General features: G+C 37.7%; 1 protein-coding gene across 1 annotated transcript; it reads left to right on the plus strand.

Annotated features, from left to right (window-relative positions):
• The first annotated feature begins 2,215 nt into the window (after window positions 1–2,215).
• On the plus strand, window positions 2,216–24,442 carry LOC141432521 (post-GPI attachment to proteins factor 6). The gene is made up of 4 exons (XM_074094123.1): window positions 2,216–2,698; window positions 13,249–13,497; window positions 17,998–19,155; window positions 19,594–24,442. Exons 1-4 carry the CDS (start codon window positions 2,413–2,415, stop codon window positions 20,325–20,327), a joined length of 2,427 nt encoding a protein of 808 aa, XP_073950224.1. The 5' UTR covers window positions 2,216–2,412; the 3' UTR covers window positions 20,328–24,442.
• The last annotated feature ends 804 nt before the right edge of the window (window positions 24,443–25,246 follow it).

Raw genomic sequence — 25,246 nt, forward strand, 5'->3', positions numbered from 1 at the left:
TAAACACGTACAAAGTTCTTATTTATTTGCTGATTGTTAATTGTCCGACACACCTAAAAATTCCATGAAACCTGTAGTAAATTTAGTTGAATAGGCCTAAACATGAAGTATTTTAAAATATGTACTTCTCTATTGTGTTTTTTTAAAGAATAAAATATCTGAATATTTCTATATTACACAAAATGACGTCCAGTTTTTAATTTCTGAACGAAGTCAACTTTTGACATATCCAAATGTTGACAGCATTTAAATCTTTCCTCTTTCAGGGTACTTACAAATCGAAATATTGTAAGTTAATTTAGGACCTGCTGGGCTACTACGAAACTCGAAAATCGAAATTCGTATCGTACCGTCCCGCTGACGCTTATACTATTTAATACGAGAGTGAGTACGGATACGATACGACCTTCGATTTTCGATGATGTTCGTACAGTAGCCCTACTGTTTCACCACTTGTCGAATAACTTTAATTGTCGAATATCAATCAGTGATACCGTCTATTCAGTGATACCGTTTTGTGTCCGAATAAACAAAGACGGCATTACTTTTATCTGACACTTAAAGTTAGTCAACAAGTGGTGAAACAGGCCCTGAATCTGCTAAAAAAGTTGTTTAACTTATTTATGGTAATGAACTAAAATAATTCCTTTACTCGCCCGCGACTTTATGATGGCTAGGTTTATGCAAAATATGCGTGTTCATGCAGTTCCTCCACCTCTACACTATAAGAACACACACAACACAAATCACACAAACCCATCTATCACCACCACCACTACACTACACTGACGCGTTTCGAACTCAACCAGAGCTCATCTTCAGAGCAACACAACCACCAACCATGCTACCAGATGTTAGATGTTGTGGTGTTAGATGTGTGAAAAATATTTTAGTTCATTGATATGGACCTCCGTAAAGTAACGCCTGATTCATTAAATTATTTATTTACGGTAAAAAATAGAAAAACAAATAAAAAATGTATAAGTAAAATTGTCGCCACATTTAATAATTTTATCTCGATTTCAAGACATTTTTATGAGTAAGCCTTTAATTTCTTCTACTTATTTTGAGTTCAGCTGCGGGGCTACTACGAAATTCGAAAATCGAAGTTCGTGTCATTCCGTTACTGTGACACTTATACTATTTAATACTAAAGTAAGACGGACGGTACGGCACGAACTTCGAATTTCGGAGTTGGCCCTCATGTTTTGATATCGATATTACGGGTAATAATAAAAAAACATAGTAAGTTACCTTATATCTTTAAACGAGCATTTTTATTATTTATTTATTAGCTTTACCAGCGGCTTAGCAATTAAATAAAAATTCTGGGATTTTGGAATTCCCAGAATTTACATTGTGCAGATTTTTAACGTTGCATATATTTTTTTGTATAAGAGATCTTGGAAACGGCTCTAACGATTCCGACGAAATTTGCTATGCGGGGGCTTTCAGTGATGAACAATCGATCTAGCTTAGTCCTGTCTCTGCGAAACCTGCTTTGTTTAAATATTTTTTTGTGTAAGATAAAAGACTAAGATCGGCAATTGACAAGATTTCATATTTCTAAGACTATAATTTTATTAGTTCTCTGTATTCTGTTTGGAAAGAGAAAGACACTGGTATTTTAAAAAATTCGTTACGATTATTAATTAATTTATTACAAAAATTTTAAGATGTGCTTATTCTTAAAGGTCATAACTCCAAAACTACTACACAATAGATCCATTACTTTTGTCTAGTCTCTATTAAACAGTTTCGACCACTTCACGGTATCGAAGGCTTTTCTAAACTCAACAAAACACACATAAAGGGGGATGTTAAATTCTCTGACCTTTTCCACAATTTGCCGCATTATGAGTAGTTGTTCTCTTGTACCTCGACCTTTTACAAAACCAGCTTGCTCGGAGGCGATCTCTCGGGACAGGTAAGCTTGAAGCCTCGTGTTGACAACATGCAGCATGATTTTACTGGCGTGGGATATGAGGGAGATTAGTCTATATATCTTCTTCTATATGTCTTCTTTTATTTAGAAATACGTATCTTCTCTTCTACGAAAATATACTCCGAATAAACTACAAGCAAAGCATCAAACGACCGAAGCGTAGCCATTTTTGTGGAGTACTCCTGAATTGGGCTGGCAGCACTAAAAATGACACCGAGTCACACAAGTGACAGTGACACTGACAGTGACAGGATGGGTGATTAGCTGCTTGTAGTGTATGTAGTGCAGTTGTTGAGTGGGTAGGTGTAGGTTGAACTCTCTCCAGTAGGTCGCCGTCGATTCGATCGCTATGTGTGTAATAAAATAGAAATAATCCCAGCTGACTAATCTAATCAAAGATAAAAAATAATTAAAACCTGTGTCAACAGTGCCCAGTGTTTACCATTCGCAGGTAGGCGATAGTCGATATGAAAGCCAGTTTGTATTTCTTGATATTTTATGTGTGTAATATGGCATGCAATGGTGATAAAGAAGCCGAAGACGAGGCGAACAGGAAGAGGATACTTGAGCAATTGACGAAAACACGCACAGTGATATTGGATGACTACCATTTGGTTACTAGGCAGATTGCGACCGATGTATATATGTATAGGAGTTACCGCACAGTGTCTGTTGTGTTTTACCCCATAATGAGGGACGTTAGCGATGCACGCTTCACATTCCAGGCTGAGGAGCTTCATTTAAATAACATTGGTAGGTAATTTAACATGTTATTTACTTTAAAGTAAACAAACAAACATGGTTCTATTTTCGTTGCATGACTTTCGATAATTTAGGCGGCGCTATATTGAGATGTGTTTTTTTTTCGACGTTTTGCTTAATATTTCAGGCGATTTATTATCAAAATTCTTCAATTAACTGAATTCAAATTACTACTCTAACATTCTCAACTGTTCCATTTTCCGAATGGCCATCTGAAACAAAAATAGCATACTTCACCCTCCCCCCCTTTTGTCTAATTTGGGTACCAAAGGCCAATATGTGTTGGCACATAGTAATTCTCTATGTTCATAAAAAAACTACTTCATTGTTCTTGGTGACAATTAGTAAATAATAATATAATTATTACATCACTTATCTACAAGTAAGTAATTGTATTGTCCATTATTATCACATTATTTTGTGAGTAATATGATTTTGTGCATGTAATAGACTACCCAAATCTGTCAATGATCAATTTGAAGATTGGATTTTTTTTACAGCTCTCTAATCTGTCAGATAATGTCCGAAACCCTCATTTTTAACTTCTGTCTAGTAATGTCTATCTGTCTGTGCCATTGTAGCTCTAAAACAGATGGACCAATTTCAATATTCTTTTTTGTGAAAGTGAATTATTAGTTAATTAATTATTATTAATTATTAGCCCTCTTGTTCTGAGAGGAGGCCTGTGCCCAGCAGTGGGACATATATAGGCTGGGATGATGATGATGATGAATTATTATTAATTAGTGTTAAGCCGTTTTTGAGTTATTGAAGTTTGAAATGACAATGTCTGGGACTTTTCCACTTTTCTATGTTGGTTACATTATACTATTATCTGGTTAGGTACTTACTAAAATCATAAACATTGATTCCCTTCAACAACTCCTCTCCTGGAATCCCAGGACATATTCATGTTGGCCTAATGTTTGAGGTCATTGACATTGTGTTGCACCGCCAGTGCCAATCATTGCTAACATAGCTACACACCCATGCACATGGTCTCCATTTATGTTTTATGAAGAACATCCATGCAAAATTTCGTCTCTAGATTTAGCTGCTAAGATTTTACATGAATCCCATGAGAATATACATAATAATATATCAGCTACACCACACCAAAATTCAACTAAATCCATCCAGCACTTTTAGTGTGATAGATAGACAAACACTACACACAGACACTACAACAAAATTTCGCATCCATAAGACTCAACTGGTAGGATTATAACTCTATGGTAGAGAGGGCACCAAACTCTTATATTAAAATATATACAATTTGGAATCTATGAACCATGTGCCTATGGTGGATTTTGCATGAAAACACATTGTGTCGCACAGACGTAGCTGTCTTGCATGTGTGGTAGCAGAGTAGAAAGGTAAAATGTTGTAGTTCATTGATAATGGACTTCCGCAATGTATTGTGCATATCAGATGACTAATGAATTATGTACCTTGGGCGTTTGTATGTCTATATTATACCTACGTAATATTTACCTACTTAACTTTGAGAAGTACATTTTTTTTTATGTCGTCAATCTTTTATTTATATAAAATATTTTTAGTTTTACGCTGCTTTACGCGATAGAATCTGAATACGAAAATTCGCCGAAAAACTAAAATCACTGACATAGCTTGAAGAACTTGCAAGATGAAGTGGCAATGGGCGGGCCACATCGCTGGAAGAACAGATAACTGTTGGGGGGGAAAAATGCTCGAGTGGCGACCACGAACCGGAAAACGAGGCGTTGACAAACCTCCCACTATATAAATTGACGATATCGTGAGAGTTGCGGGCAACCGGTGGATTTAAGTGGCGTGTTTTAGTAAACTGATTCATGAAAAAAGTCAGTAATTAAACATTTTTTGAGAGTGAGAGGGACGGCGTTACGATACAAAATTAGATTTTCGAATTTCTGGCACTTGACGTATCCCATCTTAGGCCTCTAGGTTGGCAACGCATCTGCAATCCCCCTGGTATTGCAGATGTCTATGGGCGGTGTGATCTCTTACTATCAGGAGACCCACTTGCTTGTTTGCCATCCAGTCTAATAAAAAATAACCCTATGCTGAGCTGGGACCGCTTCACGATTTAGCAAAAACTTGTTTTTTTTCTTAAATTGTCCATTTCTTATGTGTTTGTTTTGCGAGTAGCCAATAAATGATTCTATTCTATTCTACGGCGGTCAATTATTATTGTGTGGTATGGAGATCGTTGGTTAAAGCCCAACACACACAGACGACGGGTGCGGGTCGGTAGCGGACCCGCGGGGGGCGTATGTACATGGCGGTATATGGACGACATCACACCGGGGAAGTTCGTGTCGTGCGGTCCTAGGTCGGACGGTAGTCTCGCCGGCGCCAGACTTGGTACGAAGACCGGCGACACGTCTAGCTCAGCACTTTTAATTTGGCCTCAGTGGTGACCTTTAGGGGTTAAAAGCTATGCTTTCGCGACTCCCTAGGGTGCCAAGAAGGGTCGATTTCCCATTAGGAGAGGCCATCCATAAGAAATTGAATGACAAAACAATTACAAATTTTCCTACACATAATAAAAAAGTATATATCGTACCTACATCCATCCTCTCACAGAACCTTAAGCATTCATCACATTAGGTAGGTACATTATTCCAACGACCAGCAAACACGTCACAACACACTGGAGCTGATGCCAGATTTTTTAAGCCTCCACCCCCCTCCTCTTTTCACACGTATTACTATGAAAATTGCAATTATTCTGTTCCTGTCTCACAAACCGCCTGACCTGTCTCCCCCTAAATGTGTGACGTTATTTATGGATGACCCCTTAGTTGTATTGAGGTGTGAAGTCACTTACCTTTTGTATTTTAGCCAGTTCGATTCCCGGCTAGCTAGTGGCAATCGTATGTTCAAAAATTTTACAAGTAGCAGTTTTGTTTCCTTTTAAAAATAAGTACCTAATTTTCCCTTTCCTCTCAATAGTTTTTCGTTTCTTACCGTTAAAATTTTCCATCGTGTATTGTATACCCAGCTCGAATTCCAAATTTAGAAACCCTTACGCGTATAGTTAATTACAATAACGCGAATCTGACTCACTCTTGACCGAATATTGCTTTGTTCAATTTATGCCTATTACAACTAGTCGCCATAGATAGCTCAACGTATGTAGGTATATGCAAAGATCAAAGACTACTAACGGTTCTCTGCCTTTTGCCAACGCACGTTTCCCAAATGTTTTCTTTGCCAACTCAGGATTTCCTCTGAAACTATATATTTTTTCGGAACTTTCATAAAACAAACCTAACCTAACCTACTGTTCTATAAAAGCATAGGAAAATACAGTGCGTTTTTTTTTGTTTCGGAGAAAATTGAGAGTTGGAAAATGAAAATACAAACATTGGAACATAGAACCTCCTCCTTTTTTGAAGTCGGTTAAAAAATTTGGCAAACAATAATTTTGCGAAAAGGCAGAACTCGCTAATAACTTATTACAAGGTCACTAGTAGAGTGACCAGGTCGCAAAATAACCACGCGGCTCATAGTCCACATCGCAGATGTACCATCAGCCAAATATGTGGTCTACCACCCTAAAGTTGATAATCCTTTGCATAACATGAAACAATAATGCCAATAGACGTGTCTGTCAACTTGATAGTTCGACTTTAGCGACATATTAATTTGATGGGAACTTGCTTAAAAATTGATAGACCACTTATTTGGCTGATGGTACCTAGTCATTTAGCGATTTCGATTTGCTGCTACTCGTATGAAGCATATTTGCGATGCAGCTGCAGCCCTTACGCGATGTGGTCATTTTGAGATCTAGTCTCTACTAATAAATTGACCCGTATTACAATTGGATAAAAAACTTGGGTAATAAAAATATTCTTACTAATCCGTCGGTTATACAGTATGGTCTATGGATACTTATTATGGGTACGTAACGTATTAGATGAAGCGGGTCAAAGTTCGGGAGAGGGAGCCCGTGACGTAACGCCGTGTTAAAGTGTCGCACGGCGCGACGACACGCGGAAAACTAACTGGCTATAGAAACTATACCTACATAATATCTTCATAATTTTGACAATTAAGTGATGGAGTAATTATATATTTTTGGGACACTAGCCTATATAGGTACGAGTATAGCATAGATTTGTTTGGCTACTGATGTACTCTGTATACCAGCTTTCTTAGAGTTCCGTCATAGTAAAAGCCCGTACCCTAAGGGTAAGGAAAGGATACGGGGCGCGTAAACGCGTAAACTATTCGATCCGGTAGTTACAGTTGAAATTCCGGGATTTTACAAAATTCCCAAATTTTATATCGTGGTCTTCATTGAGGTTGCGTTAAGAACAACATGTCCAAAATTTCAAGACTCCCGTGGGAATATCGGGATAAAAAGTGTCCTATGTTTAAAAAAAAACAGGTTATAAACTAACTTTATGCTAAATTTCATCTAAATCCGTCCTGCCGTTTCAGCGTGAAGAAGTAACAAACATACTCACAAACTTTCGCATAATTATAATATTATACTACGATTAGTAGGATTTGCCCTTGACTGAACGGAACCCTTGGTGCGCGAGTCCGGCTGTTACTTGGCGTGTTTTAGTAGCTATCATGGCATGCGTCCATTAACTTTATATAGCCAATTATCTCACTGGCGACAGGGATCGTGAGGAATGCTATTAATAACACTGATTGATTGATTGATGTACAGTCAACGTCAAAAGCGGGGCACTTAAGTATACTATCGTATGCACTAGTGTCGGATCGAACGTCTGGTTTCGATTTCGGCAAGTATCGACGTCAAATTTTTTCGAAAATAAAATCAATTTCCTTGTTAAATTGTTAATTGTTAAATTGTAAAATAAAAAAACTTGATAAGTGACATTGAAGTGACCGACCGTGACACATAAGAGAGGCATGAAAAAAATCCACATATTTAACTTTTTTTTTGCTAAATATGTGTGAATTAAACACGGATTAGTTATGGACTTTGAAAAACTTCATAAATTAAGGACCTTTACGCTGTTTTACTACTAATAATTATCTTAACTCTTGATTATCTTTTAAACAATAAGAGTTAGGCCACTAGTATCTTCGAGAAATTAACTTCATTTGACCTGTAGATTGTCCCCTTAAGGTTAACGGATATCAAAAATAACACGGTGTATACGCATCTTGAAAATCAAACCGTCATTAAACAAAATTTGTCTCCTCTCAAAATGGACACTAACGTTTTAATTTAACACATAGTTTAATTTTGCGAGTTGACATAAATTTCGTTTAGTGACGGTTTGATTCTCAAGGTGTAAATAGGCCAACGTTTGACTACAATCACGCCTGATGCACAATACAAGTAATATAGGTTGTTATACTCATCATCATCCCAGCCTATATACGTCCCACTGCTGGGCACAGGCCTCCTCTCAGAACAAGAGGGCTTGGGCTTGTTATACCACGCGCCATATAAATCTGCCTAAAAAAGTTCATTACTTAATACTCAGTTTTGACGCATTTTTGAGATACATTTTTAATGCGACGTCTTTACGTTACTACCGGATTGCCTATTCAATTATTGGAATTATACCTTTATACTTTTGTGGTACTAGTTGTGGCAATGAACTTTTAGGCAAAGTTAGGCGGCGGAAGGTATACTTGTATTGTGCCTGCAGGGCTACTACGAAACTCGAAACTCGAAGTTCGTGTCGTGCGGTCCCTCTGACACTTATACTATTTAATACGAGAGCGAGAGGGACGCGACGGTACGATACGAACTTCGAGTTTCATAGTAGCCCTGTACCCTTAGTGTAAGTTTTCGGTTACAAAATACGTCTCGATCGCGTTCGCGTTAAAATCTCAATTTGTATGGATACACGAACATCGCAAACGTTCCGCAATGAGATTTAACGCGAACGCGATCGAGACGTATTTTGTAACTGAAAACTTACACTAAGGGCACTGCTGATGGTAAGCGAAGCGAAGATGTAGACTAAGATTGAGCACGCTTGCCCAATAAATGCCTATTCACCCTAGATTTGAAGACGGACAGATTGTAGCGATCAGGGAACACAGACTCAGGCAGGGCAACTAGGACCGAACCCTAGAACTGGTATCTGTGAAGATTTTTTTCCTCGGAGTAAACTAGTAATTTATAAGGATTTAATTTTCCTTACACTTTCAATTGTTTTCTTTAACAGTTAGTTAGTTATGTGCGCAGTATTCTAGTACTTCGTAGATCTGATAAATCAGAAATACCAGCGCTCCAGAACTCAAATGGGAAATGGGACACACTAAAAGCTAACTAAAAAAAAAACTGTTTTTCCGTAAAATCGATGAAATGGTTCCCAACAACATATTTCTGTATGTCCTTTAGTTTCTGACTTACCCATCCTGTCCGATCTAAATGTGCCAGCCTGTATACGATGCAACCTGTACGTAGAGCCTATCTACTACTGTTTTTTTATTTACCTATGGTGATAAATACATTATTGACTTTGATTCAATTAACCACAAATAGGTAGGTACCTACCTACCTCATTACAATTAGATTTATTTTTCCTCATAGACTCTGTACCCATTTAAAGCCATATAAATCAGTGTACTTACTCGCACACCGTAGTTACCTACTCACGTGCGTGCTTAAATAAATATTCTTATTGTTTTTTTTAGGGTCCCGTACCTCAACAGGAAAAAATGGAACCCTTGATCATTTTGTTATGGTCGATGATTGCGTTGACTTAATAGTTTGATTGGTTCCCTACTTCAAGGGATAGCAGAGCAGACCTAGTGTTTGATATTATTTTCAGCCTGGTTGGTAGGTTCTTGACAGACGGTCTGTCAACGCAATGAAAAGATACAGTCATCAAAAAACCGGCCAAGGACAGGGATTCGTAGCCGTTACGATATAAATAATTGAATACCTTATTTTAACATGTGTGGTTGTTTTATTTATTCGTTATTTGTTTTTTTTACTTCCACAAATAAACTCACAAAATACGTTTTAAAAAGTGGTTCCACTATTGGCAGCGAAAAAAGGATTCTACTTGTAAGTGATCATTGTTGCCCGTAACCACTCCCCTGTTATTTATAATGTTTGTGGTTTTAAGCCCGGTTTAAACCTGCAAGAAAAATTGTACAAGTGGCATTACATTGCGAGGCCGTAAAGTCAACGAGTTTGTAGTGGTCAATCGAGCGCCGCAATGTAATGCAACTTGCACGATTAAGTATTCTGACAGGTTAAAACTAGGCTTTACACTGATATTTATATGAGTGCTAGCTGACCCGCTAAATGTAGTTCTGCTACAAAAATTACCAAAGAAATCGAACTAGCTAAATTATTTGGATGTTGTTCATACAAAAATACTAAAATCGCGATTAGGAAATTGGGGGTGTTGGCGGTAGGAGGGTCTAAATAACTTTACGACTTATTATATTCTCATACGTACAAAAAAAATACTATGGCACGAGATTTTTATAAGTATGCGTGTATTTTTAATACTACCACAAACTGTAACTAGACGAAGATTTAAGTGCTGTGAACCGATATAAAAACAATTTTTTAATTTTTAATTAACTACCAGAGCGTAATTAATTTTTGAAATATTTTCGTGCAGCAATGTAATGCGTCCAATAATTTGATACGAGAGAGAAGCGTTCTGTGACAGCTGTCACGTCAACAAGTGCGACGTTTCGAACTATACATTGCGAGCTAATTAATTTTATAAGGAAAATAATAAGTCAATTTTTTTTACAAAAACATTATACAATGTGATAATTAGGGCCTTCACTAACTACCCTTAAAGTTATAGGTAGTATCAAAAATACACACTGTATTAGATGTATTTAATAGTTACTATGCAATAATAGAAGTTACCTTTTGAAGCTTTACCTCTACTAACACAAGTAACTATCGCCCGTTATGCCCCTTGATAAAAATATAATGTTTACGAATGAGCTATTCTTGTTAAGTTTTGCTTTCGCATTCTGCGCCTGCGCATTGAGTATCTTCTGTTATCGCTCACATGTACATCTGGCTGTTTCACAACGTGTTAAGTAAGCGCTTTTGTATACTAATGATGACTACCTAAATCTCGATTAGTATTGTGTTCAGTGGTGGTATTCAAATTACAAGACTCAAAGTTTAATCAGGGTTAGCGATTTAAAAAAAACCGGCCAAGTGCGAGTCGGACTCGCGTACGAAGGGTTCCGTACCATCTATACAACGTTCATTAGGCATTAGCAAAAAAAAACGGCAAAAAAATCACATTTGTTGTATGGGATTCAAATATTTATTTTATTGTTTTTAGGATTTGTTATTATTGCGGCCACAGTTATACATAATCTGTGAAAATTTAAATTGTCTAACTATCACGGGTCACGGGATACAGCCTGGTGACAGACGGACGACGGACGGACGGACGGACAGCGAAGTCTTAGTAATAGGGTTTCCGTTTTTACCCTTTGGGTACGGAACCCTAAAAACATGAAGAAAAACTTGACATCCATGTTTTTTTCTAAGTTAGTTCTTCTGGACAAAAATTCAAATTAGTACTTAACTGAATGCTATAAAACGCTTAATTTGATTACTTGTTTGACAGTTTGGTAGTTTTAACTACGAATTAAAAAATATTAACATGTATAGTAACAATCTAATCTTCAGATCTAATCAAACTTTATTCACCTACCTACGTCGTCTTGAAAAAAAAAATAGAAAAAAAAACTTTTTTCATTGTTTTTTCTCAGAAAAAAAGAGGTTTTTACAAGCTTTTGTTTAACTTGCCCTGTTCGTTTATTTATTTGTTTATAAATTTGGGTCAAATCTTGGAAGCTAAATTTGACCCACTTCCAGATGGAACTACGATTGACTTGAAATTTGGCATATTTATGTAAATCTGGTGACAATACAATAATCTGGTAGTGAAATCCTGGTAGACCGGCTAGGATCGTCTCCGCAGAACGGAAGTCCTCAACTGGCATCGATCGACTTGAAATTTGGTACGGAAATGTAGTTTAGATGACAATGCAAGTACAGTCAACAAAAAGTACAGTCAAAAGTCGCCGAATTTGTTTCAAACTACTTCGGCGACCTCACGGTCGTCTACCTCACCTACATACTATGGGTTTCAATCCATCCTGCTGGGACGTGCTGAGACACCGACTTCGAGCTAGTAGGTACCTAGTGCTAGAAAAATATTTTCAAGGGTTTTGTAGTCGGTTCCATTTTTTATTTTTTTGGAGTCGGTTTTACTTTTTTGTTAAAATTTTTCTTTATTTCTCACTTTTTAGTGATTCGTAGCCAAAGTACATCTCACAACGATTCCATGAAGCCCAAACACGGCTTAGTTACGTTGTTTTATAACAGAGTTCCGTTGCCTACCTTCCGGCTTCAGCATCAGATCAGTTCGAAAGAATCATTAACTTAAAGCTCCTTCTTAGTCGCATATCTAGATAAGTATATCAATAATGATCGTTTATAGACAAGCGAGCATTACTTAGCTTTGACGAGTTCCATTGGTCATCTACGGTCTTCTTCATCAGGTCCAATTTACCAAATGATACTTTCTGAATGTAAATGCTTATCTTAATGCTAAAAATGCCAAAATCGCCATAGGTGTGCCTATAAAATTTGAGGTTTGCCCTCGTTTTTCCTAGGATCCCATCATCAGATCTTGACTTGGTGGCAATGGGACCACCTCAGAAGAGTACCCTTTCGAATAAAAAAAGAATTTTGAAAATCGGTCCTCAATTGGCTGAGTAATCGGCGAACATACATAAAAAAATACAAACATTGGAACATAGAACCTCCTCCTTTTTTGAAGTCGGTTAAAAACAGCGGAAATGTATATACCTAGTACAGCAACTTGTTTAGATAATATAACATATGTACATAGACTCACTCACAACTCAACTTGCATTACAGCGGCAAAACCATAAATAGGTATTTACTTTATAACCGGCCAAATGTGAGTCGGTCCACGCGCAATATAGGGTTCCGTATCAATATTCATTCAATTTACAAAAAGATGCATTGCCCATCCGACTTTTAGCTTGAATTAACCCGCTCTGTGACCATCTTCGTTTGTAATTATATCATTTGGATTCTAAAGTTCCTTCCTACTTAGTTCCTACTCAGTTGCCATGCGACTGTTCTATTTTCTACGTAGACACAAACAATGATGGATACTAATTTGAAAACAGTTGAATAGCGTTTTATTATTAACAACGTAAGAATTACTCGTCTGAAGTTGTCTCCACTCACTTTAACTTATAAGAGTGAGATATAACATCTGGTCTTCGCAGCATTGATTACAGACCATGTTTGGTATGGCATTTTGAACTTTATCAGTAATACAGAGCACGCAAATTACGGTAGCAATTTTCACAAATTTAGGTGACTTTGATATGCGTTGACTCCAAACAGCAGATTGGTTTGTGACCCTTGAACTTAATTGTTAATGATAATTAGGTAATACGGACCTTTAGCTAACAAGCGGTAGTTCAAAACATTTTACTGCCACGGCCACTAAGATCACACCTTTTGAATTCAGTGTTTTTCTTTGCAGGGCGCTGTAGTCCACAAGATGTCATAATCAATATCAAGCACGGCTCCTACCCAGCTGTGAACCCGGATGGATACAGCTTCCCAAAAGGCTTCGTAGACCCTGCTACGAGGGACCGCATACACACAGTTGAGCTACTTTCTGATGGGAAGAACACCACATATGTAATAAGCAATCCGAAACCTGGGAACTGGTATGCGCTGGCCTACAGAAAATGGGAGGACCCTAGAACGCAGAAGGTGGAGCAACAAGGTCAGTACATGTTTCGGATTTACCTAAAATAAAATAAAAAAAAAAAACAGTTTTGCCTCCATAAGTGCTACATTTCGGTGGTTTACATGAAGCTAGAGTTAGTCAGTTAAATATCATTTACGTCGGGTATAGACGCGTTGTTACGAAAGCGCATCCAAACAAAATGGAGGAAGTAGTAAGGGATGCAAACTGTTGGTACCCTTGTAGAAAAAGAACAAAAAACTGTCAAAATGGCTACTAGGAAGGAAGACTGAAAAGGGTGTTGCCAGAAAGATATAGCAAGACGACCGCCAAATTTAAAACTGGAAAGTATGAAAACCACACTACAAAATATTACGACATGTCGCGTCTCATTCTACAGTATAACTGATTAACAATTTTATCTCCCAGTCATATAGTGTCAGAATATGCGCGACACGTTCTAAGATAGTGATAATTCAAATGGTCCGACTGTACTTAACTTACTGCTACTTTACGTAGATGCTTTATGCATCGTCGATGCCTCGAGTATTGTTTTTGTTGTATAGAACATGAAGTAGATACTTCAAGGGTCCCCGGAAAGAACATGCCGAGTCACCTTTTTTTAAAATTGAGATTTTTATCTCAAAATGTAGAGCTCACAAAGTACAATGACTTACCATTGAATTAAATAATCTGGAAACAATATAAAATACTAGCTTTCGCCCGCGTGGAATTCAGTTATCGCGCGCTCTTCCCTCGGGAACTGTGGATTTTTCCGGGATTAAAAGTAGCCTATGTCACTGTCTGGTCCATAAACTACCTCTATGCCAAAAATCAAAAGACGGACAAACACACACATTTTCACATTTATAATATTAGTATCGATATTTTTTTAACTTTTAAATAAATGGTAACCATAGTAATTGCTCCTGATGACTAACTTTCAAACCGCTATACTTAACTCAAAAAGTTGCTTAGGTCATTAGACAAGACACGTTCCTTCCGTGGACACTTAACTTATAATGTGGCGTTGTTGTTACCTTACCACGTTAGTACTATTATATATTCTGTGACCTTACTGTATTTTAGGATACCTATCCATTTATTTGAATCGTTGGTTCTGTTTTGAATTTCGAAGTCTTTATCTTCTCTCATTGCGTCTAGTCAAGTAGTTTCTAAACTAACGAATATCGAGCCAAGCTCGACCTTGATAAGGCTAAGTAAATTGGCCGCTCCCCGAGGCGGGGTCTATTTGCTGGCTCTGTAATGACATTAATACATTGTGAATTGTGAGTTAATCGTTACAAAGGATCTATTTCTATAACATGTTTACATCTCTCCGCTGTATCGCCATCTACTTACTTTGTTTACTACTTAGATAGTGACGCTTTCTAGTTGAGTAGATAATTGGATAAATGGAAGTGGGAAAAGGACTGATAGATAATATTGTCTTCCTCGTTGATGTTATTATGTAAATATGTTACGGGATGTAGACCATGAACTATAATGAGCTCCATTTCGTCCGATTCCCTGAATGTCCAGTCTGTCTATTTCGTTGAGAATGTTTACGAGTTGGGAATGTGGACGAGTTGAGAATGTGGACGAGTTGGAAATGTCAACGAGTTGCAAATGTAGACGAGATAGGAAGTGGACAATTTAGGATTGGTATGAGGACGAGATGAAAACGTGGACGAACTGGAAATGTAGACAAAGTGAACCTGAGCGAAAAAAATGTATACAACCAATAATTATTAATGCACAAAATCCTTTCTGAATCAACTGTAGCTATGTAGAGCGGTCAATTCTTGAGTCCTGTGATCATGTATGATGCATATGCGACTGCGTCGAGATATCGGGTGCTCTGCTCATTAATGGTACAAATACGATACAATACAATACAAAGACTATTTATTGTACACCAGAAATAGTAAGCGATGCAGAAAACAGATACACAGAGAAAAAAATTACAAGGTAATCACTAGACCCCGTTTGTCAGTCTTAGGGATGGGTAAAAAATAATAAATATTCCTGTTTTACAAAATAAACACGTTTAATTAAAGTCTTAGACTGTCATTAGTCATTATGGCAAAGAAAAATGATCGACATTTACTTAGTATTTTAAAATATTTTTTACCCATCCCTAAGACTGTCAAGCTACCAAATTGCACCTCCGATAGCGGGGTCTAGTAATCACAGTCTACATCCCGTGACAAATGTTTCTAATGGAGTTAAATAACCGTGAATCATGAAAAACTATTAATAGATATCTCACTAATATTATAATTTTTAAGTTTGTTTGTTACTTCATCATGTATAAACCACTGAATCGATTTAGATGAAATTCGGTGTACACATAGTTTGAGTCCTCGAGAAGGACATAGGATAGTTTTCATCCCGGAGAGTTGCATAGTTCCCGCGCGATAGAGATTTAAACGAATTCTACGCGGACGGAGTCGCGGGTAACGGCTAGTCCTCAATGTCTCTGATCATGTAAAGGGACTGGCATGATATAAATAAAATAATTTAGATTCAGTTTAAATGTCAGCTCTATGCAGTCCTATCCTATCTGTTTCGATTGCTTATAGAGATGTAATTGTAAAAAAATTAACTCAGTTTTAAACAAAACTCTCATTAAAAGTGGTATTTCGTCGTAAAATTTTGGACTATTCCATGTAGATCCTAATTTTCATGTCACAATACTTATAGTAAATTACAGTACAATAGAATGTAATGACGCTCGAAACTTCAGTTTTCTTCGTGATCCTGATGAAGAGGCACATATGAAAAAAAACTATCTTCTGTTTCGAATTTCGGACCATAATTAACAAATTAGTTTATTTGTATACCCAGAATCTTTTCTAATATTACTAGGTTTTTCCTGCGACTTCGTCCTCGTGGAATTCGGTTATCGCGCGCTGTTCCCTCGGGAACTGTGCATTTTTCCGGGATAAAAAGTAGCCTATGTCATTCTCTGACCCATAAACTATCTCTATGCCAAAAATCACGTCAATCCGTCTCTCTGTTTCGACGTGAAAGACGGACAAACATACAAACACACACACTATCACATTTATAATATTAGTATGGATTCAAAATGACGCCAGTAGCAAGTTGCTATTGCTGAGCTATACAGCTAGTGTAATGTAACTCACCATCCAATGTGAGGCTACTAGTACGCTATATTTATTTATTATTGTGGTGTTTAAGTGTAGACGAGCTTGTGGGAGCCCATCTACAGAATGCAACACCTTGCCGATCAATAATATGTCCTATTGGCTTTAAAATACGGCGCACATACGGCTTAATAGAAATCTGTGCTCACCAGATTGACCTCACTGCACTTGCGTTGATTGTAGCCGGCTTCCTGCCAGCCTACTTACCATTTATTCTATAGGAAAATACTCTTTGTGGGTGTCATAGTAGTACTTTTTCTTTTTTTTATCATTTTCGAAATTAATGATCAAACTTACGATCGTTTCTCATTAATCTTCCTAATGGATGTTTTTTTTTCTACTCGCGTATTTACTTTATTCTTTAACCACGCATTATATTATCTACAAAAAAATATTTTGCTTTTTTTGTGATCAAAAACAAAAAAATACTCGTCACTTTTTTTAGTGCTGATCCAAAAATCCTAGTACCTACTGGCTACCGTATCGAAAAATTTCATTAATGGTTTACTCACAGAACTGACGAGTTTCAAAATTTAATCAGTTAATCACAGCCAATTGTATAGGATAATTTATTAGTGCTAATCCAAAAATCCTCCTATTACTGGCTACCGTATCGAAAAATTTATTAACAGTCTACGCACAGAACTGACGAGTTTCAAAAGTTAATCACACACAGCCAATTGATTAGGATAATGTTCATTTCATGTTTGTGTTTTTGTCGATATGTAATATGTAGACAAATAAATTAATATTTAAATTGATTGCAAGATGTTATTTTATCCAGTACTTCCCAGGAAATTGTTTAAGTGTCTAAAATAACTTAAAACTTAAAAAAAAACAATTTGTTTTTTTTATTTTATTTTCAATGATATTTTCATTTTACAAATAGGTAAACCGTTTAATTCCTACTCTGAAAAATACACCTGTAGAATAAGTACCTATACATAGGCAGGCTCTTTATAGACTTGTTTTATTCTTGTTTACTCTTGAACTTTGCCAAAAATCGTCTACCACAAATAAATCAATTCGATTGAGAGATATTTATTGACCGATTAATTACTTCAAACCTATTTGTTTAGCGAATCACCTTTAGGATTAGGACTCCGTAGTGTAATAAGGTTATGAACCCTCCTCTTAATATGTATGTTTAAATTCGTTGATTCAACAAGCTATATTTAAAACACGTATTAATGATACATACACCCGTGGCCGTATTGTCTAACGCGCGATCGCATTCAACATCTCTTTCTACCCTCGTCTTATACCGTGTGACAGAAAGAAGTGATTAGAACGATTGTGATTCCAAGTGTGTTACACAATAAGGCCTCCGGTCTGGCGTTCATGAATTCTGTGATATTTTTTCCAGGTCTAGTAGCAGACTGCCACACGATACTATACACAGATTTACAAGTAAAAAGAGACGACAATATCCGACTAATCGACTGCGACGAAGGCCTAGTCATCTCCTACTCTGATATTCCGGCGACCTACAAGTGTATGACCATCGACAATATAGACCCAATTAACTTCAACCTCACAATAATCCATACATCCGGCAACGACACAGAAGTCAGTTTCTTGATACAGGCACTATCTCAACCGACAATTGAAAGCAGTCTCTTATCATGCTATTTTGATCCTAAAGCCAATAACATACATACCATCACCTTCACACCCCACCCCAACGCTTGGCACTACTTCAAAATAGACCACCACGTCCAACAAAATGACAGCAGAATCGATAACTGCGATCTTTACTACACCAGAACCGAACAGGATGATGCCAGCAACCATTCAATTTTTGATCTGATGCGTGACGACAAAGGTCGCTTTTTCACTTTCGACTACGGACTACCCACCACAGACCTTCAAGATGCCACCAGCTTAGTCAATTTGACGTCAGGCGAAGTACGAACTCTGAGATTCAAAGTGAACCAGTTCTTAGATATTGGCGGCACTCTTGCTTTAGAAGCGAGCCTTCTTATGAGCCTGAAGTATTATATGGGATATAAAAGGGAATTTAGAAAAAGTGCCAAAGGATCTTTACTAGCATTCAGCGAAGACAACCAATTCATGCGAGTCGTTATCTGCATGGACATTGGTCACACCAGCGTGCCTTTGCAATCTGGACAATGCAAGTACAACGACCACGTCAAGCCGGCGTTATTCGTGTTGAATAGCACAGATTCCGAGTCGATATACGATAAAGTGATTATACCTTTCCCGGACAGTGGCTCATGGTATTTGACGTTTAGATTGTTCTGTGATGAGGTTGTTTGTCCTTGCCACTCATCGCATAATGGGACTAAGTACTACGTGAATTCGAGTCCTCTAGATAGGGACGAGGAAGACGTTAGTGGGAATGACACTCGGCCTGGTGAAACAGAGTGTAATGCTACAGTAGTGCTGTCGATTTCTTCGACTTCGTGCGTGAGTGGCCGCTGCAGCAACCACGGCAGCTGCCTCCTCAACACGTTCGGAGGGCTGATTATGTCGTTTTGTTCATGCTCGGCTGGATACGGAAGTAAGTAGTATTTTTAAAGTAGAAAAAGTTCTTTTTCGGATCTTTCTCAATGATTTGATACTTTTTTCACCATCTTTGTGTAAAACTAATCAGTAATAATTGATCGATTCGTTACTTTGCGGAGGTCCATATCAATGAACTACTTACACTAATTTACCTTGCTTCTCCGCGATGACATGCAGAACCCTCAATCCTTTTCTTGCACATTAAACTAATATATGTATAGGTAACAGGCCCGACCAATCAGGTTTAAATGAGTCGTTTATTTGCTTCAGTGTGGTACCAATAAGTGGGTTATTTACAGACAATTTATAAAGCTTCAATTACATGTTTTATCTAAAGATAAATATCTCAAAGTTCATCTAAAACTTCCAGTCGAATTGTATTGTAATAATGGTTCAGCGAGGCGTATTTTAATGTTGTAAAATTCTTTTTCAGGTTGGGACTGTTCGGACGATTCGAGAATGGACACCAGAGTGTCAATGCTCGTGTCAGTACTGCTTCTGACGCTGAGCAATCTCCTATTTTTCTTCTCCATTTACGTGGCCATTATTCGCCTATACTATACGGAGGCAATGATGTATGCCTTTACAATGGTGTTCTCCACGTTTTACCATGCCTGCGACGCGCCCGCGCAAGTAGCCTACTGCATCACCAGACCTAACATATTACAGTTCGGAGACTTCTACTGCGGAATTATGTGTTTCTGGGTGACATTGCTCGCCATGAGCATCATAGGGGAGAAACTAAGATCCTCATTACAACTTATCGGTGCAATAATAATAGCTTTACTTACCACTTGGAACATGCATTCGATTGTAGCGTTCATTTTACCAGTCGCCGTTGGGTGCGTGCTGTTGTTCATAAGTTGGTATTTAGACTGGAGAAAAAATCACAGTTTGATGTACAAGAGATCGTACTACACGACGTTTTTGCCGATCGGCATCGTTCTCGTCGGGATCGGTTTGGTATGCTTCGCGTTCCTGCAAACCGAGCAAAATTATAAAATAGTACATTCCGTCTGGCATATGATCATAGCTGCGAGCGTCGTCTTCCTACTGCCGGATGTGAAGCGGTCCGACACCAACCCGTTCCTCCCGAGCCCCAATTTCTGGAGACTGCCATTCTGCAGCACTTTCAACAGATCTCAGACGCCCATGACGGCAGAATAACGTCAATTGCCATCCATTGCAACAAGCCTTATGTCATTTGTGAAAAGGTGCAAATAAAAGTAACACGTAAGAGTTAAATAAATATTAAATAAGATATAAATGGTTATTCCCATTAGTTAAATCGTAAGGCATTTTTCCTACTAGTCAGAACTATTTTGAACAAGTACAGAAGTTTGTGAGTTCGTATTATTCTTGATTGTAGTTAGGTGTAATGTAATAAAATGTTCACATGACAATAGATATATTAGGTTATAGTAAATTCTTCATATATTTCAATTGAGAACATAATACAAATATGTCAAAGACTGTGCGATATAAAATGAATGCGGCGGAATCACGTTTCATGAATTACGCCCCACGATGCCGTTAATAACGGACCAATTTAGATGTGATTTTATGTGATAGAGTGTACCAAAGTTTAGCTGATTTTAAATACTTGTTGCTTTTTCTGTCGGTCCGGTCATACATACCGACAAGTTTTGTAGAACCAAGTACATTTTTCATACACGAACCCAGCGCAGAAAGAACGAGTCCAGATATGTTTATCTTAAATAAAAACTGTTACGCGTGGTTATTGAGCATTGAAAATTCTATGATTAGAAATCTTTATTTGCTGAGTGTAAGTAGATAACGGGACATACGTATTGTACCTACCAAAAAGTATACAATACGTCTCAAAGTAACATAAAATTGTGATTTACTTGTGTTAACTTGACTATCCAAAGTTGGAGCCATCCTTTGCCTTTGAATTTACTTTAGAATCTTCAGACATGTTCGTTTCTGAAAAAAAAAGTACATTGGCGGCACTTATTTCGATCGTGATCTAAGCCAACATAAGTGTCGTGACGAACATCACAGAACAGGAGGCGCGGCTAAAACAAATAAAAAAAAAGCTTCTTATAAAGACTATTACGTAATGCATTGAGGCACAATAGACCCAGGCAACCTTATTTGTATACTTGTGCCACCCACTGGTGGTCCGTTTAGATAAAAACTAGAAGCTTTTTGATAAAAAAAACATTGCATTGTAATGTTTTCACATCTTTAAGGTTAAGTCTGTTTCGTAGCTATTAAACCTCAGCAAAAGCATATAAGTAGGTATATATTTTTCCTTATTGTTTGGTGCCCCTTCCGGTGCAATTGGAAATCAATTAGTTTCTTGCTTTGATTAAAACGTACCTACACGAAGTTAGAAGTTACCTACTATAGGATTAGATATAGGCAGGCTTTAGAAAAAGTGTCAATATCGCAGCGACATAGCGGCAAATGTATGTGCTATATAGCATAGTAACTATGCAATGTATGGAACGCCTTTCCAGACCAGTGGCACCGACGCAGTACCACATCAGTGTCTAATGGCCCGGCCAAACGCGGGGGCGGCGATGCGTCCACCTTTTGTTTTGTTCATTGCGCGGCCTAGACACTCATCATACAGTGGTTACCTAGCAGCACACGCAATGGACAGGTAATAGCCGCGACGTTCGCGTATGGTTGTGGCTGGACCGATGTATTATTTGTCGCTTTGTCGTAGCGTACGACATACGAACTCCTGTTTTCAAAGTCTAGGTACATTAAGACTTTGTCCTCATTAGGACACAGTGGTACCACAACTAGCCGCCGGCGCAAAACAAAAGTACCGGTTGTGATCCAACTCCAAGTGATCACCGGGCGACTGTCCATAAAACTCGGTACCTAATGTACACCTATTTTTGGAATCACCACACGAAATTACTATTCGAAAATGTGTTGCTACAAAACTATAGCTCAAATTAAATGTTTGCTTCGTAGACAGACATATTAAAGTATAAGGTTCCTTGTTAAGAAATTCTTAATATCAGTCGTTAGTATACATTTTGTTAGTGTTGTCGGCTGATTGTGCTGCCAGTGTCTTAGTAAACGGGCTCTGTAATGATAATGATCATGTTTTATACATTCCTTTAAAGGGTGAAATGATGAAATCTTTTGGAGTATGTGACGATCATGCTTTTTAAGTAGCTAATAATAATTATCTGATTATGTTCAACCGTCACGATAATTATCTATTTTATGCTAATTATAAATGATAAATGACGGGTCGATATTGAGCCCTACCTCTTGGTTAAAACCATTTACCCCCTGTTTCACCATCCATTGGTTAAATTTATTTGACGGATAAATGTGATGCCGTCTCTGTGTGTTTTGTTCGAATAGACGGAGACGGCATCACATTTGTCCGTCAGTTAAAATTAATCAATGGGTGGTGAAACAGGTCCTTAATTGTTCCAAGGTTCGTCTGAAGGTGATGCAATCGTGATAGCTTGTACGTTTGGCCTATTGTCTAACGCACTTGGAATCATCGTTTTCAACAATTCTTTGTGTCAAACGGTATAGTATGAAGGTAGAAAAAAATTGTGTATGTGACCACGAGCGCCAAAGGGCCTACTCCGAAATTCGTATCGGTCCCTCTTATTCTCGTATTAAATAGTATAAGCATCAGAGGGACGGAACGACACGAACTTCGATTTTCTAATTTCGGGGTAGCCCCGCAGAGCGCTAAACAATACGGTCATCGGTCGGTAATCGATGGCCGACTTGAGACATTGGTTTCGTGTGTCAGGTATTAAGTAGCTAGTTTTGAGAAATGTTTTAAAAACGTGTTAGAGCTGGTTTCGGAGGTCGGGTCCGGATTTTAGTCGCATGTTCCAGTGGCAGAACATTTTATATGAAGCTATTCACACTTGCCCGACACCGATTTTCTATAGAAATGACCGACATCCGACTTGAAACGGATCCGACATCCGACAAGTGGGAACGGGCTCTTAGGGGCTACGCTAGCGACGGATTATACCTGTAGCCGCATCCGCGCCAGCTAGCGTAGACCCTTAAGCTGAAACCCACTGAAAGCAGTGGCGACGCGGCGCGAAGCCGGTACCGGTTGTAATATTCGAGCTAACGTGAAAGAGGCCACACAGAATACCGCGCCACGATTATTTCCCGCGCGGTATTCTGTGTGGCCTCTTTCACGTTAGCTCGAATATTACAACCGGTACCTCCGCGCTAGTGCGTTTCTAGTGTTCGATTTAGTAATAATGTACAAGACGCTTTGAAATGCACTGTTATAAATTAATTATACAAGAATTCGTTATCTTTTGATGGATGGCTTATTGTTTTTTTAGTTTACCTACTAAATATGTTATAGTGACGTTTCAGTCCTTGTACTAAATATTGTTTTATTCTTGTATTAAGTATTACTCATTGGTTTCAAGCTTTTTTTAATAGGCCTGTACTACCAAGTTAATATACTCATAATTTTCTATACGTACCTACATTAGCATTTGTTTTTTATTTTTATTTAATAGCACATGTAATATCAAGTAATATGTTATTTAAGCCAACAAACAATATTGTATAAAGTCAATTGTATTGCCATGAACAAATAACTTTTAAAGCTGTCTATATCTTCTTGGTTAAATATAGGCAGGGCCTAATTTAGGGGTTTAATGTTAGTGTACAGTCAAGGAATTTAATTCATGGGCCAACGTGGAACCTTTTCAAAGGAAAAGTCATTACGACTTTCCTTGTTAATTAATGCGATGTCACTCTGACGTTTACTGTGAAATGGTTCCATGGTGGCCAATGAATTAAACTCCTTGACCGTACCTATTGTAGTATTTTTTGAGACAAATGTTATTTATACTATGATTGATTACTCACACGATCTATGTGCACCCGTAATATGCAGATTCAATTCGTTGTTTACATTCATGATAATTAATCACCATAATTTATTGCAAACACATAAGAAATGTCCAATATTGTTATGTACACTGATGGTGCCTTATATTGTCCACTATTAAATTTCTAGACCGTTTTCAACTGCACCTTGGCAGTGCATATGCCAAGACTGCAGCAACATTGAAACACTGAAGAACTCTTCTGATTTGATTAGCATTAATTGTATGACACATAAACTTGATATTATTATATGTCATTTATATAATTATGTTTCAATATACTTACTATAGTTTCTTGGCGACCTTATACCAGGTTAAACTGTACTTTTTGTCCTTAACCTCCAATAGGATTTGTGCCATTACTTTTTTAAGTTTTAAGGATTTCAGTGTAAGAGTATTGAATTCCCGATAAAAGCAAAAAAAGCTTATAAAAAACCATGTGAACCTATGTCCTCATTCCTGATAGGTAGGATAGGACAAAGTTGCTGTAAAAATCCATAGTCTGACATAAAATATAGGTATACCTATAGGTATTATTATCTTGGATTTTCAAAAACTTTCTGATATTAACCGTGTGGCCACAAACACGTAGACAACTGCTTAACTTGTCATCATCATTATCATATCATCTTGTTGGAGGCCTACCGATAGCTCGTCTCACTGTCCGCGGACGCCATTCGAGAACCTTCTGACCCCATCGGCCATCAGTCCTACGCGCAATGTGCCCGCCCTCGGTCCCTTCAGTTTCGCAATTCTTCGGGCTATGTTGGTAACCATAGTTCTACTGTGGATATCATCATTTCTGATTCCATCCTGTAGAGAAACACCGAGCATAGCCCTCTGAGTGACTTTGAGCTTCCTCATGAGATGAGGCCCATCGTTAGCGCCCACGTCTCAGATCCGTAAGTCATCACTGGCAACACATACTGGTCAAAGACTTTTAACTTCAAACACTGCGGTAATTTGGATGTGTGAGGCTAATTTTAGAAATGTCTAGCTAGATCATATCCAAGTTTTATTGTGGTAAGGCGAGGCCATATATATATTTATCAACATTCCTTCCATCTATGTTTTGCTCAATTGGTGAATATTTCACTTTTGTTTGATCTCTCAACCTTGGGTGAAGCAGGAATACTATGATCAAACTTTTAGGCAGCTACCTATAGAGATAAAGTATTTTACAAAGCTCAGCTCTAAAAATATTAA

Source organism: Choristoneura fumiferana, chromosome 11, assembly GCF_025370935.1.
Source record: "Choristoneura fumiferana chromosome 11, NRCan_CFum_1, whole genome shotgun sequence".
Classification (NCBI taxonomy): Eukaryota; Metazoa; Arthropoda; class Insecta; order Lepidoptera; family Tortricidae; genus Choristoneura; species Choristoneura fumiferana.

Coding starts and splice junctions, on each gene's coding strand:
- LOC141432521 (XM_074094123.1), top strand. CDS start 2,413: ATGAAAGCCAGTTTGTATTTCTTGATATTTTATGTGTGTAATATGGCA. Junction 2,699..13,248: donor GCTTCATTTAAATAACATTG/GTAGGTAATTTA, acceptor TTTTCTTTGCAG/GGCGCTGTAGTCCACAAGAT. Junction 13,498..17,997: donor GCAGAAGGTGGAGCAACAAG/GTCAGTACATGT, acceptor TATTTTTTCCAG/GTCTAGTAGCAGACTGCCAC.